Below are 15928 nucleotides of genomic sequence, written 5' to 3' on the forward strand. Positions count from 1 at the left end.
CTGTAAGGCAGCAAGTCTACCGCTGCGCCACTGTGCCTCAGGACTAGCCACCGCCTCTTGCGTCTAACCCATTCACATTTGGCAGTCTGCACACATTGAAACCCATATGCCCACACCGAGTGGATTAGCACAATCCCATGGAAACTGGTGACAAAGTGCGTAGGAAGGAACTGCAGATGCTGGCCTAAACCGAAGATAGACACAAAAAGCTGGAGTAACTCAGCGGGACAGGCAGCATCTCTGGAGAGAAGGAACGGGTGACGTACCGGGTCGAGACCCTTCTTCAGACCTGAAGATCTGAAGAAGGATCTCGACCCGAAGCGTCACCCATTCCATCTCTCCAGAGATGCCAACTGGTGACAAAGCCTCCACTACCATCACCCCACACGTCACTTAAAGCCCCCCATGTCTTACTTGGATCTGTCAAAGTATCTCGTCGCCAGTTTGATTTGGCAAAGCTTTGACTTGGTGTGCTCCCTGAGGCTTTCCCGAGGAGCCGCGCGCGGGGCAACGGTGCTTGTCCGAAGGCTCGTCGGTCGGTGTAACCGTGGAGGGAGCTGGAGCCGTGGGACGCAAGGAGCAGGGGCCGGTAGGCGGGTGAACCGGGGGGGTAATGCATCCAGCGCCTTCGAGGTGGCGCCCTGGCGATACAAAGATGGCCGGGCGAGGAGAGGAGAGGGACATCGGTTCGCGGGAACTGCTCCAGCACATAGAGCGGGCGGGCCAACTGGACTTTGGACTTGGAATAATGGCGCCAAAAATGGCGCCGCCCGCGGGTGTAATATATGCAAGGGGAACTTCACTGTGCAGTTGTAGATGTGACAAATAAAGCTATTGAACCGTCTTGGACCAGCAGATGACTTGCTGAACTCCCAAGTCAGTAGCCAGGTAGACAGGGTTACACACACCAGTGGCCAGCCTCTAGAGAGAGCTCTCTCCTGCCAAGGCCAGTGTCAAGGATATACCAAGGCATTAGCAGAAGTCTCTTCCACCGTCATCTGTGGATCTTTGACTGGGTCTGTCTGCAGAATTCCCATCTTTTTCTAGGCCCAATGTCTGTCGCCCTGAGGATCGCAGGAACAAGAGATTGATACCACGATATTTATTGCGCAATTAATTGTTCTTCATAAAACATCATTGCCGATGGGGGTCAGGTTTTATGGGTACTCCACTGAGAAGTATCTGAGAGCGATAACGAAGCAGCCATTACAGTAAATTACTTTTAATTACAACACGGCAATAGGAACACCAGTCACAGACACGGTCTACAAATTGAGTTGTGAGTGTGTGTATCCGTGGAGGTGGTTGAATTAAACAGTGGTGGGATTTGCCAGTGGTCCATTGGGTTTGTGCAGAGTTGCGAGACTTGCGCAACCATGCTGTTTTCAGCAGGGATCACAGTTGGAGCCCCCGCGGGGTAGCCTTGTTGTGCTTTGGTTCGGCAGGAAAAGATCAGCTGCTCTCCGGTTCACCATCGAACCACCCTGCCTGAATGTGCACGAACACAGTGGCATGGAAGCATGGAGCATGGAAGCAACCTTTTGAAGCTCGCCGCATTCATAAGGGACGAAGTCACAGCCAAGTGTAATAGCAGTGGTTCATTTACTGAAGAAACAAAGCTAAAGTGGCACGGTGGCACAGCGATAGAGTTGCTGCCTTACAGCACCAGAGACCCGGTTCGATCCCGACTAGGGGTGCTGTCTGTACGGAGTTTGTACGTTTACACCACCTGTGTGTGTTTTCTCCGGGATCTCCGGTTTGTAGTTAATTGGATTGGTGTAATTGTAAATTGTCCCCAGTGTGTGTTGGAGAGTGTTAGTCCGGGGATCGCTGGTCGGCGCGGATTCGGTGGGCCGAAGGACGTGTTTCCGTGCCGTGTCTCTAAACTAAACTAAAAGTTTTTCAGTCAGAGAGTTGTGAATCTGTGGAATTCTCTGCCTCAGAAGGCAGTGGAGGCCAATTCTCGGAATGCATTCAAGAGAGAGCTAGATAGAGCTCTTAAGGATAGCGGAGTCAGGGGGTATGGGGAGAAGGCAGGAACAGGGTACTGATTGAGAATGATCAGCCATGATAAAAATTGAATGGCAGTGCTGGCTCGAAGGGCCGAATGGCCTCCTCTTGCACCCCTATTGTCTAAGTTAGCAAATTTTAATTTTTATACATGACGTAAATAGGAATGGAACTGATTTTCATGTTACCTTTTAAATGCCAGCTTGGAATACTTGCTGTCTGATGTCTCCTGCAATCCACTGTTAAATCATTTGGAGTGTCAGAAGTTAGTTGCTTAAAGTAGAAAACATATTAATTCTATTTCTTGAAGCTCAGTTATCGAGCACAGAAACAGGCCTTTCGGCCCAACACGCCATGCCGACCAGAATGCCCCATCTAAGCTAGTCCTATTTGCCTGCATTTTGCCCGTGTCCCTCTGAGCTATTCCTATCCATGTATTTGTCCAAATGTCTTTTGAAATGCTGCCATAGTACTGACCTCAACTACCTCCTCTGGCATCTTGTTCCACATCCCCACCACCCTCTGAGTGGTACAATGAATGGAAGAATTTGAAGATTTTGTCCCACTAATTTCACCCATTGCTAAAGTCTTGATCAAATTCAGAAAAATAGTGAATTAGATGGGTACTATGGAATAATCTTCCCGGAAGTATTATTCCCTTTACATCCAGTTAAATTCAAGGCGAGTTTAATGGAGTCCCTTGCCAGGTGAATGTACATTCACTGGATTGAAGAGGCTATTTACAAGGTCAGAATGAGCTGGGCATAAATCTTTCAACTGACATCTTGTAGTTAGTATGTGATGTGTCAGTACTCTGCTCAATTGATATGGACTAAAGATTATATTTTGTCCTTTGGATGAAAATTTGTCATTAAATTGTTGAAAACCCTGTTAGAATAACTCAATGCATTGAATTTGTGCAACTTTTTAATTAACATTTGCGAAAGGGAATGACCAATTATAAGTCTATAACAATCCTGCTTGGACAACCAAAGTTGACTTGTAACCATTACTGATGGAGATGCATCAGGATGCTTTGGACTGCACTAACCTAAGGTAGAAAATCCACAACCAGAGAGCAGTGCTGAACTACTATCGACCTCATGGGTGACCCTCGGACTATCCTTGATCGGACTATGCCGGCTTGACCTTGCACTAAACGTTATTCCCTTATCACATATCTGTACACTGTAAATGGCTCGACTGTAATCATGTATTGTCTTGCTACTGAAGGCAGACACACAAAATGCTGGAGTAACTCAGCGGGGCAGGTGGCATCACCAGAGAGAAGGAATGGGTGACGCTTTGGGTCGAGACCCTTCTTCAGCCTTTCTGCTGACTGGATAGCATGCAACAAAAGCTTTCCACTGTACCTCAGTACACGTGACAATAAACTGAACTGAAACTGGTGTTGATTTTTGATTCTAATCTACATGCATCGTACAATGGAATGGCTGCTTAAGATCTTCAGTGTGAAGCCTAGTTGGTTTTTCAAGGACTTTTGATTTAACAGTAGACAGTGTAGGCACCCACACTCCATCAGTACCTACTAAAGATGGGAAGGTAGGGAAAGGAAGTCCAATACCTCATGGCCACCTGTACTCTCCCCCTACCTGTCCGACAAGCCCCATTGGTTGCCCATTCAGGACTTTGGATTTCCTTGCACCTGTCTGGCTATCCCTCAGCTCAATTCTTTTTTGGGCCACTCCTATTGGTTTGGAACCCAGCTGGCTGCTTTCGTCGGACCTTGGACTTGGTGACGTTTTATTCTACTTTCGTTTAGCTCTCTGCAACTTCTAGTCTCTGGTGTTGGAAAGCTAAGGAGGAATGTCCGTGCTTTGCGAATGCTGTGCGGTTTCCTCGTGATGTGTGTGCAGATGTGGCAGTGCGTTTGCACCAAAGATAATCGAGCGGAGCAAGATAGACCACTCCATCGAAATCACCTATACTGGTGTAGTACGCAAAGGAGCCATTTTAGTAGGCAAAACCCGCCGTCCGTTATGCCTCTCGCAGTGTAATCAGTGTTTTGGGGAACAGTATGTGTGATGATACCATTAAAATGCAGAATATATCTTGTCTATCAATTCACAGATTTTTGTTATTTTTCTTTTAAAATGTTTCTGCCTACTAAAATGGCGCCATGACATACTACGGTTTTTAGGGTCGAGTGGTCTATCTTGCTTCTCTAGTATCTTTGGTTTGCACTGTGCAGTATTGTTGGTTTTCTGAAGATGGAGGTAAACGAGCAATAGAGTTCAAATCAAAGGGATAAATTCCAAAGGCAGAGTCTGAAGAAGGGCCTCAACCTGAAACGTCACCCATTCCTTCCCTCCAGAGACGCTGAGTTGCTCTAGCATTTTGTGTCTATCTTCGGTTTGAACCAGCATCTGCAGTTCCTTCCGACATAGTTTGTCTGCTCCACTACGAATTCCCCTCAAGTGCTACAGATCTGAAGCCAAATGGTTAGTTAGAGGTTACCTAAAATTGGAGAATTCAGTGTTCATACCATTGGTAGAAACAAAATGCTGGAGTAACTCAGAGGGACAGGCAGCATCTCTAGCGAAAAGGAATAGGGACGTTTTGAGTCAAGGCCCTTCTTCAGACTTGAAACCACACATATTCCTTTTCTCCAGAAATGCTGCCTGCCCCGCTGAGTTACTCCAGCATTTTGTGTCTATCTTCGGTGTAAACCAGCATCTGCCGTTCCTTGGGATAAACACAAAATGCTGGAGTAACTCAGTGGGTCGGGCAGCATCTCTGGAGGGAAGGAATGGGTGACGTTTTGGGTCGAGACCCTTCTTCAGACTGAAAGTCATGGGAAAGGGAAATGAGGGCTCTAGATGATGATGTAGCGAGGTAATGAGAACAAATGAATGAAAGATACTGCATGCCAAAAAATAACGATGATAAAGGAAACAGGTCCTTGTTAGCCGACTCTACGGACGAGAGATTTTTTAGATTTTTAGATTTTTTAGATTTAGAGATACAGTGCGGAAACAGGCCCTTCGGCCCACCTAGTCCGCGCCACCCAGCGATCCCCGCACATTAACATTATCCTACACACACTAGGGACAATTTTTACATTTACCCAGTCAATTAACCTACATACCTGTACGTCTTTGGAGTGTGGGAGGAAACCGAAGATCTCGGAAAAAACCCACCCAGGTCACGGGGAGAACGTACAAACTCCGTACAGACGGCGCCCGTAGTCAGGATCGAACCTGAGTCTCCGGCGCTGCATTCGCTATAAGGCAGCAACTCTACCGCTGCGCCACCGAACCATTTGTGGTTCCTGAACAACTGAAGAAGGGTCTCGATCCGAAACGTCACCCATTCCATCTATCCAGAGATGCTGCCTGTCCCGCTGAGTTACTCCAGCATTTTGTGTCTATCTTCTTTGCGGTTCCTTCCAACACTGATTAGAGTTCCATTCTCTGCTACAGATCTGAAACCAAATGCAATATTTCATTTTGGTTAGAGCACATTTGCAATATGCTAATAATTTGCAAAATAATAATTGTCATCCATGTATCAACAAAATCCATCAGTGCAGTTTAAAAAAAACCCCATCCTAGTTGACTGTCTCGGGTCCACATGCTCATGTTCCTACATTATTAATTTAGTGCAATTAAATTTTAATCACAAACATATGTTTTCAAACGCAGATTTAAACAAGCCAAGCTGTTATTTTTGTGTTGGAAAGAACTGCAGATGCTGATTTAAATCGAAGGTAAACCCGAAACGTCACCCATTGCTTCTCTCCAGAGATGCTGCCTGCCCCGCTGAGTTACTCCAGCTTTTTGTGCCAAACTTCAAGCTGTTATTTTTATCTGAAGTGACACTAATCGACATTACTCTGTGTTGCTATATCTAGTAGGTTCATGTTGACACAATTATCTGGCACATTTACATTTTTTGGTTTATGAGTTCTAATGACTGCTAATGGCTTCTGCATACATGCAAGTCTCTGTGTAATTTTTTACACTTTCCAGAGTTATTGATTTCATATTCTCGTTATCAATTTGAGCAGTGATTGTGTTTTGTTTAGTTTAGAGGTACAGTGCGGAAACAGGCCCTTCGGCCCACCGAGTCCGCTCCGACCAGCGATCCCCGCACATTAACTACCCTACACACACACACTGGGGACAATTCATATTTATACCAAGCCAATTAACCTACAAACCTGTAAGTCTTTGGTGTGTGGGAGGAAACCGAAGATCTCGGGGAAAAAACCCCACGCAGGTCACGGGGAGAACGTACAGATTCCGTACAGACAAACACCCGTTGTCAGGATCGATCCTGGGTCTCTGGTGCTGTAAGGCAGTAGCTCTACCACCGCGCCACCATGGCCTTTAGCGGGAGATGATATTTTCATTAAGTGTGAACTGTTTATTAGTGTAGGGGAAAAAACTGCAGATGCTGGGATAAATCGAAGGTAGACAAACAATGCTGGAGTAACTCAGTGGGCCAGGCAGCATCGCTGGAGAGAAGGAATGGGTGACAATAGACAATAGGTGCAGGAGGAGGCCATTCGGCCTTTTGAGCCAGCACCGCCATTCAATGTGATCATGGCTGATCATTCTCAATCAGTACCCCGTTCCTGCCTTCTCCCCATACCACCTGACTCCGCTATCCTTAAGAGCTCTATCTAGCTCTCTCTTGAATGCATTCAGAGAATTGGCCTCCACCTGACCTTTCGGGTCGTTTAGACTTCAGTTTATTAGTGGCTCATAAAGGCAGTGAGCAGGGAATGTAATTGTCTTTGGTAGAAACAAGGAAGTGCAGATGCTGGTTGACCAAGGAAACCAGTCTGAAGAAGGGTTCCGACCCAAAACATGACCTATCCATGTTCTCCAGGAACGTTGCCTGACCCGCTGAGTTACTCCAGCACTTTCTAATTTTAATTGGAGTGGATTCTGTTCTAAAGACACTGCAAATTTGTGCTGAATGTATTGTCTGGAAAAGCACCAGGTACCACATTTGAATGACTGCATAAATACATTCATAAGTGATAGGAGCAGAACAGGACCATTTGTCCCATCAATTCTACTCCGCCATTCAATAATGGCTGATCTATCTTTCCCTCTCAACCCCATTCTCCTGCCTTCTCCACATAACCCCTCACTCAATCAAGAATCCGCCTTAAAAATATCCAAGGACCAGGTCCCTCTTAGTTTTGGGCATCCCGGCACACTGGGAATGTTGTGCAAACCAGCATCTGCAATTCCTTGTTTTTCCATAGTTGACTCTTGCTCGTTTATTTCTGAATTGAAATTTATATCCTTAAATCCCTCTGTCGTTTCATTTCCCCTCTACACTGATTCAACTCCACAACTTTCCACCGAACACCCTCTCTCTCTCCATCTCCATCTCTCCCTCTCCCCCTCTCTCCCCGCTCTCTCCCCTCTCTCCCCTCTCTCCCCCTCCCCCCTCTCTCCCCCTTCCCCCATGTATTCCTCACAAATCTACACAATAACACCAACTCTAGTGCACATTGCCATGGTTTCACTTAATGGAATTGCACCATTGTTTGCTGTGGTGTCTGATGAATAGCAAGCAGCTTTCAGTAGCAGTGAACTTAAGTGACCAGGCTTTGTAGGTAGATGGCATGACAAAGGAGCCGTTAGATTTGCTTGCATGAAGAATCATGTATCAGCCTTGCTGACCACTGCAGGTGGAAGGTGAGTTGCGAACCATCAAAATGCACAAGTGAGTTTTACCACCACTTTGTAAACTTCCAGACTCGGGTCAGTGATAGATATTGAATTAATGTAGAGAAGGTCGACACAAAATGCTGGAGTAACTCAGCGGGACAGGCAGCATCTTTGGGGAGAAGGAATGGGTGACGTTTCGGGTTGAGACCCTTCTTCAGACTGAGAGTCAGGGGAGTGGGAAGACATAGAGATATGGAAGGGTGAGATGCGAAAACGAGACATCAAAGGGGAGGGAGGTCAAGGAAAATGTGGAATAGATCATTGTTCGCTCGGGGAAGGTGCCAACAAAGCATACAAAAATAAACTTGAATCAGGTGGACAGTCAGACTGGGCGGAGAATTAGGATGGGGGAGGGATTGAGAGAGAAAGAGGGAAAATGAGGGTTACGATGTATAGAAGGCTCAGAAAACGTTGACCTAATTTGGTAGCCACTGAAATGAGGTATTCCTACATTCCCTCCTCTAGCTTCACAATTTGCAACTGTGAGTTGGAAACATTATCTGTGCATGTCTCCCACACACATGCTGCCTGACGGGGTGAATTCCTCCAGCACTTTGTTTTAACTTTGCTCAAGATTCCAGCGTCTGAGTCCCTTGTGTCTCCACGACATTGTTGGATGGTTTTACTTTGTCACAACAGGCTGAAAATATGAATTAGGAGATGCAAGAGACTTGAATCTGGAGCAACAACCAAACCACTGGAGGAACTCAGCGGGCTAGGCAGCATCGGATTGTAAATTTGTAAATTTCCCCGGTGTGGAACGAATAAAGGAATATATTATATTATCTGTGGAGGGAAATGGGCAGACGACGATTCGGGTCGGGACTCTTCTTCAGACTGAAGAATGACCCCGACACAAAACGTTGACTGTCCATTTCCTTCCACAGATGCTGCCTGACCCCCTGAGTTCCACCAGCGGTTTATCATTTTGTTGAGGTTTCGTTATGAACCGTGTTAACTTTAGTTTATTGTACCAAGGTACAGTAAAAGCTTTTGTTTGTGTGCTATCCAGTCAAAGAAAAGACTATCCGGGTATCAACCCAAAACGTCAGCCATTCCTTCTCTCCAGAGATGCTGCCTGTCCCGCTGACTTACTCCAGCTTTTGGTGTCTATCTTTGGTGTAAACCAGCATCTGCAGTTTCTTCTTACACAAAGAAAAGACTACGCAGGACTCCAATCAAACTGCCCATGGTGCACCGATGAGGTGCACAACATTTAGTGCAAAGATAGAGCATTGAATTCTGATTAAAGATTGATCAAAGGTCTCCAATAAGGTTATAAGAAGATAACTGCAGATGCTGGTACAAATCGAAGGTATTTATTCACAAAATGCTGGAGTAACTCAGCAGGTCAGGCAGCATCTCGGGAGAGAAGGAATGGGTGACGTTTCGGGTCGAGACCCTTCTTCAGACTGAAGAAGGGTCTCGACCAGAAACGTCACCCATTCCTTCTCTCCAATAAGGTTGATGGAAGGTCAGGATTACACTCCAGTTGGTGTGTCAGTTCAGACTCATTTTGACGCCCATTCTGATTAGAATGTTTGCATTTTATTGACTAACCGTACATCAGCCAGGGTGGAAATGGAAAGACCTACTTGAGTAAAGATGTGGCCATCCAGCCTTGGTGGTTGCACGGCTAGACATGCTGATGGTTTTCTACTCTGTTCTCTCTGCAGACGTTCCACACTCCGAGCCTTGGAGACGAAGAGTTTGAGATTCCCCCCATCACCCCACCGCCCGAAACGGAACCCACCCTGGGACGTACGGACATGGTGTCGGCCTTCCAAGGCCTCAGTGGTCCTGTGCCCTCTCAGGGGAATGAGTTCACGCCTCATTTCCCCCCGCCCAGCTTGGACCTGCCTTCCATCACCATTTCCAGAAGTATCATGGACCAAGATGGCGGGATGCTCAGCAACGGTTTGACTGTGGTGCGTGGAACCTCGATACCATTGGGTGGAAAGTACCACGTCCTTACAGTTTCAGTTTAGTTTATTGTCGCGTGTACCGAGGTACAGTGAGAAGCTTGTGTTGCGTGCTAACCAGTCAGCGGAAAGACAATTACATGATTACAATCGAGCCGTCCACAGTGTGCAGATACATGATCATGATAGTTCCTCTGTCCCTCTCTTCCCCTCCCCTTCCCAGATCTCCCTCTATCTTCCTGTCTCCACCTATTATCCTTCCTTTGTCCCGCCCCCCTGACATCAGACTGAAGAAGGTTCTCGAACCCGAAACGTCAACCATTCCTTCTCTCCTGAGATGCTGCCTGACCTGCTGAGTTACTCCAGCATTTTCTGAATAAATACCTTCAAGCTGTACATGAAGTGGTTAAAGTAAGCATGTCTTAGCAAATGGTACACAATGGTAAAGATTTCTGGCTTGACAATAGACGATAGACAATAGACAATAGGTGCAGGAGTAGGCCATTCGGCCCTTCGAGCCAGCACCGCCATTCAATGTGATCATGGCTGATCACTCTCAATCAGTACCCCGTTCCTGCTTTCTCCCCATACCCCCTGACTCCACTATCCTTGCTTGAGTTCATCCTAGGTCAGAAAGACTTAATTCATTTCCATTGACACTAATGAAACGCACTTCACTGGCTGAGACTGCTGCGTTAACAAGTCCAGTGCACGGAGATGAATTTTGCTGCACTATTCTTTTGCATCTGTGAAGATGGACACAAAATGCAGGAGTAACTCAGCAGGTCAGGCAGCGTCTCTGGAGAGAAGAAATGGGCGACGTTTTGGGTCGAGACCCTTCTTCAGACTGAAGAAGTGTTCTGACCTGAAACGTTGCCCATTCCTTCTCCCGAGAGATGCTGCCTGATCTGCTGAGTTACTCCAACATTTTGTGCCCATCTTCGGGTGTAAACCAACATCTGCAGTTCCTTCCTGCACTTCTTGAATTGAGTTGAAGACTTTATTGTCAGATGTGACAAGGCACCGTGAAATTCTTTGCTTGCATACCTTTGCCAAGGTATGCAAATAGTTGCCCATAAAGGGCACTTACAAAGTTCCAAATTCCCCCACCCCCTCCGAGCCAGGTCCCACTTTATTTCCCCCCTCCCTCACGGCAGCCCCCCCCCCCCCCCATGCCGGGTCCCCCATTGTTCTTCACAGCGGCCCCCCCGCGCCAGGTCCTCCATTGTCCATCATTCTTCACAGTGCCCCCCCCCCCACACCGGATCCTCCATTGTTCTTCACAGCGCCCCCCCCCCCCCAACACAGGGTCCTCCATTGATCTTCACAGCGGCCCGCCCACACCAGGTCCTCCATTGTCCATTGTCTTTTGTGTTGGGTTTGCGTTGGTGTTGGATTGGTGTGCACTTGAAAGTCAATTTGCCTGTCTTTGTGAGTTTACCAGAATGAAACGTGCGACCTTCAAATGCTTTTTTGACATTGAGGCCAGCTTCTGATCTCGTCTTGGATTTTTTGTGCTACGGAATCTGGGCTAGACTTGTTTAACGTTCTTTAACGTAATCCCGACAGTGGGTCGGGATTTTCCAACTGCAACTTGTAGCTGTGTGTTTTCAGCTGCCGGTTCAATGTTTGCAGAATGTAATCAGAAGTGGTGCGCAGTAGATTAGCGATGGGTGTGGAGGCAGTGTTCACATTGGAGCAGGTGATTTAAGTGGAAGTCACTCAGGCAAAATGGAGCACAGCTGCATCAGGGAGAGAATGGCTTATCATGCAAAAAACATTGTCAAATCCTTCCCCGCCTTCTTTGGGTGCTACAAGGGAAGATTGTTCCCGATGTTGGGGGAGTCCAGAACCAGGGGTCACAGTTTAAGGATAAGGGGGAAGTCTTTTGGGACCGAGATGAGAAAACATTTCTTCACACAGAGAGTGGTGAGTCTGTGGAATTCTCTGCCACAGAAGGTAGTTGAGGCCAGTTCATTGGCTATAGTTAAGAGGGAGTTAGATGTGGCCCTTTTTGCTAAAAGGATCAGGGGGTATGGAGAGAAGGCAGGTACAGGCTACTGAGCTGAATGATCAGCCATGATCATATTGAATGGCGGTGCAGGCTCGAAGGGCCGAATGGCCTACTCCTGCACCTATTTTCTATGTTTCTATGTTTCTATGACCGTTCCGTGTGATCAGTTGTGGCTCAAGTTAAAGAAGGCACCATTGAGAGCATTAGCAAGCTGTAGGCAGGGCTGGGAGGTTCATGAGAAGGTTAGTCCATTCTGTTCAGGACACATCTAACTGTATTCCATTGACTCCATCTACACCTCAGGGTGCCTCTGCAAGGCCACCAGTCTCACCCCGGTCTCTCCCTCCTCTCCCCTCTCCCATCAGGCAAGTGATACAGAAGTGTGAAAACGCACACCTCCAGATTCAGGGGGCAGTTTCTTCACTGGCCATGATGCAACCAGTGAATATGCTCTCTACTGTACTCCTGCAGAAGTTCAAGAGAGTATTCGTTGACATACTGAATCTCCATGGTCCGCTCAGGAAGTAGGGGATTTCTTTATGATTGGATCGTAAAATGCTGAATATTTAAATCCTTAAATGCCGATGAAATGTCTCCACAACATCCTTGCAGAACACGGAACAGTATAGCACTATGTCAATAGACAATAGACAATAGGTGCAGGAGTAGGCCATTCGGCCCTTCGAGCCAGCACCACCATTCAATGTGATCATGGCTGATCATTCTCAATCAGTACCCCGTTCCTGCCTTCTCCCCATACCCCCTGACTCCGCTATCCTTAAGAGATCTATCTAGCTCTCTCTTGAATGCATTCAGAGACTTGGCCTCCACTGCCTTCTGAGGCAGAGAATTCCACAGATTTACAACTCTCTGACTGAAAAGGTTTTTCCTCATCTCCATTCTAAATGGCCTACCCCGTATTTTTAAACTGTGGCCCCTTGTTCTGGACTCCCCCAACTTTGGGAACATGTTTCCTGCCTCTAACGTGTCCAACCCCTTAATAATCTTATATGTTTCGATAAGATCCCCTCTCATCCTTCTAAATTCCAGTTTATCTGTACCGAACATAACACCAAGATAATCTAATCTCCTCTGCCTGCGCGTGATACATGTCTGTCTATTCCCTGCATATCCATGTGCCTGCCGATAAGACTTTCACATACCCTTATCGTATCACATACCCTTATCGTACTTAAGGAGGTGGCTCTAGAAATAGTGGAAGCATTGGAGATCATTTTTCAATGTTCTATAGATTCAGGATCAGTTCCTGTGGATTGGAGGATAGCAAATGTTATCCCACTTTTTAAGAAAGGAGGGAGAGAGAAAACGGGTAATTATAGACCAGTTAGTCTGACATCAGTGGTGGGGAAGATGCTGGAGTCAATTATAAAAGACGAAATTGCTGAGCATTTGGATAGCAGTAACGGGATCATTCCGAGTCAGCATGGATTTACGAAGGGGAAATCATGCTTGACAAATCTACTGGAATTTTTTGAGGATGTAACTAGGAAAATTGACAAGGGAGAGTCAGTGGATGTGGTGTACCTCGACTTTCAGAAAGCCTTCGACAAGGTCCCACATAGGAGATTAGTGGGCAAAATTAGGGCACATGGTATTGGGGGTAGGGTACTGACATGGATAGAAAATTGGTTGACAGACAGAAAGCAAAGAGTGGGGATAAATGGGTCCCTTTCGGAATGGCAGGCAGTGACCAGTGGGGTACCGCAAGGTTCGGTGCTGGGACCCCAGCTATTTACGATATACATTAATGACTTAGACGAAGGGATTAAAAGTACCATTAGCAAATTTGCAGATGATACTAAGTTGGGGGGTAGTGTGAATTGTGAGGAAGATGCAATAACGCTGCAGGGTGACTTGGACAGGTTGTGTGAGTGGGCGGATACATGGCAGATGCAGTTTAATGTAGGTAAGTGTGAGGTTATTCACTTTGGAAGTAAGAATAGAAAGGCAGATTATTATCTGAATGGTGTCAAGTTAGGAGGAGGGGGAGTTCAACGAGATCTGGGTGTCCTAGTGCATCAGTCAATGAAAGGAAGCATGCAGGTTCAGCAGGCAGTGAAGAAAGCCAATGGAATGTTGGCCTTCGTAACAAGAGGAGTTGAGTATAGGAGCAAAGAGGTCCTTCTACAGTTGTACCGGGCCCTGGTGAGACCGCACCTGGAGTACTGTGTGCAGTTTTGGTCTCCAAATTTGAGGAAGGATATTCTTGCTATGGAGGGCGTGCAGCGTAGGTTCACTAGGTTAATTCCCGGAATGGCGGGACTGTCGTATGTTGAAAGGCTGGAGCGATTGGGCTTGTATACACTGGAATTTAGAAGGATGAGGGGGGATCTTATTGAAACATATAAGATAATTAGGGGATTGGACACATTAGAGGCAGATAACATGTTCCCAATGTTGGGGGAGTCCAGAACAAGGGGCCACAGTTTGAGAATAAGGGGTAGGCCATTTAGAACGGAGATGAGGAAGAACTTTTTCAGTCAGAGGGTGGTGAAGGTGTGGAATTCTCTGCCTCAGAAGGCAGTGGAGGCCAGTTCGTTGGATGCTTTCAAGAGAGAGCTGGATAGAGCTCTTAAGGATAGCGGAGTGAGGGGGTATGGGGAGAAGGCAGGAACGGGGTACTGATTGAGAGTGATCAGCCATGATCGCATTGAATGGCGGTGCTGGCTCGAAGGGCTGAATGGCCTACTCCTGCACCTATTGTCTATTGTCTATTGTCTATTGTCTATTGCCTCCACCACCACCCCTGGCAGCATGTTCCAGGCACTAGCCACTCTCTGTAAAACAAAATTGCCCCACACATCTCATTTAAAGCTTTGCCTCTCTCACCATAAAGTTTCAGTTTCAGTTTATTGTGCAGGAAGGAACTGCAGATGCTGGTTTAAACCAAAGATAGGCACAAGATGCTGGAGTGATTCAGCAGGACAGGCAGCATCTCTGGAGAGAAGGAATAGGTGACATTTCGGGTCGAGACCCTTCTTCAGTTTAATGCCACCTGCGTTGGTTAGAAGACCGCTCCAGATTCCTTCCTTCATAATTCATCAGGAATCAGGATCAAATAACCAGTGACATCGTTAGTTCTTTCTCAACCTGGTTTGTAGGTCATGTATCTGGACAATCATTCCAAATATAGGACAAGCAACATGATGCATTATCTGCATCTTCACGTCTTGGACAATAAGCCAGCTTGGAAGTTGAGCACCACACTGCAAAACCATCCGATTCTCATTATGGTGAATACCTGCCTTGCATGTTTAAGACCAGGTTAACTTGAGACACAGGAAGCATGAATGAAAGAATAAGTTTATTGGCCAAGTATGTCCATATACAAGGAATGTGCCTTGGTGCTCCGCTCACAAATGACAACACAAACATACAGTTAACAATTAAGTATAAAGCATAAACACATCAAAACAATAAGGATACAACATTACGGTCTGAACATGTGGGTGAAAATAAACCAGAGCAAAAAAGAGACTACAGACTTTGGTTATTGAGTAGAACTACCACTCGTGGAAAAAAAGAAGCTGTTTTTATGTCTGGCTGTGGCTGCTTTGACAGTCTGGAGTCGCCTTCCAGAGGGAAGTGCTTCGAAGATTTTGTGGATTTAAAAGCAGGTTATTAAAGCAGAAACGTGCAGCAAAGCATTTCACAAAGCAGAACGATCTTTGGATTGCTTCTTAAAAAGGATAGGTGAGGATGCTTGATACGTTGCAAAATAATGCAAACATTATCAATGCATGTGTTTTAGTTTTAGTTCAGAGGTACAGCCCTTTGGCCCACCGAGTCCGCGCCGACCAGCGATCCCCGCACACTAACACTATCCTACACACACACTGGACACAATTTACATTTATACCGAGCTAATTTTTCAAGCGAGAGTTCGATTTAGCTCTTAGATCTAACGAAATCAAGAGATATGGGGAGAAAGTAGGAATGGGGTACTGATTCTGGATGATCAGACATGATCATATTGAATGCCGGTGCTGGCTCGAAGGGCTGAATGGCCTACCCCTGCACCTATTTTCTATCTTTCTATGTTTCCATTAGCCGACAAATCTGTACGTCTTTGGAGTGTGGGAGGAAACCGGAGCACCTGGAGAAAACCTACACAGGTCACGGGGAGAACGTACAAACTCCGTACAGGCAGCACCCGTGGTCAGGATCGAACCTGGGTCTCTGGCGCTGTAAGGCAGCAACTCTACCGCTGTGCCGCCATGGTGAATGAAAAGCAGATCAAACAGTAT

General features: G+C 46.5%; 1 protein-coding gene across 3 annotated transcripts in view; it reads left to right on the plus strand.

Annotated features, from left to right (window-relative positions):
- Positions 1 to 15928, plus strand: part of tox3 (TOX high mobility group box family member 3) — a 112930-nt gene that overhangs the window by 64029 nt on the left and 32973 nt on the right. For all 3 annotated transcript variants that reach the window (XM_078401634.1, XM_078401637.1, XM_078401636.1), the window contains exon 3: positions 9401 to 9652. In XM_078401634.1, the coding sequence (XP_078257760.1) occupies positions 9401 to 9652 (252 nt within the window). The remainder of the gene's footprint in view (positions 1 to 9400; positions 9653 to 15928) is intronic.

The sequence above is a fragment of the Rhinoraja longicauda genome, chromosome 6 (assembly GCF_053455715.1).
Source record: "Rhinoraja longicauda isolate Sanriku21f chromosome 6, sRhiLon1.1, whole genome shotgun sequence".
NCBI classification, from domain to species: domain Eukaryota; kingdom Metazoa; phylum Chordata; class Chondrichthyes; order Rajiformes; family Arhynchobatidae; genus Rhinoraja; species Rhinoraja longicauda.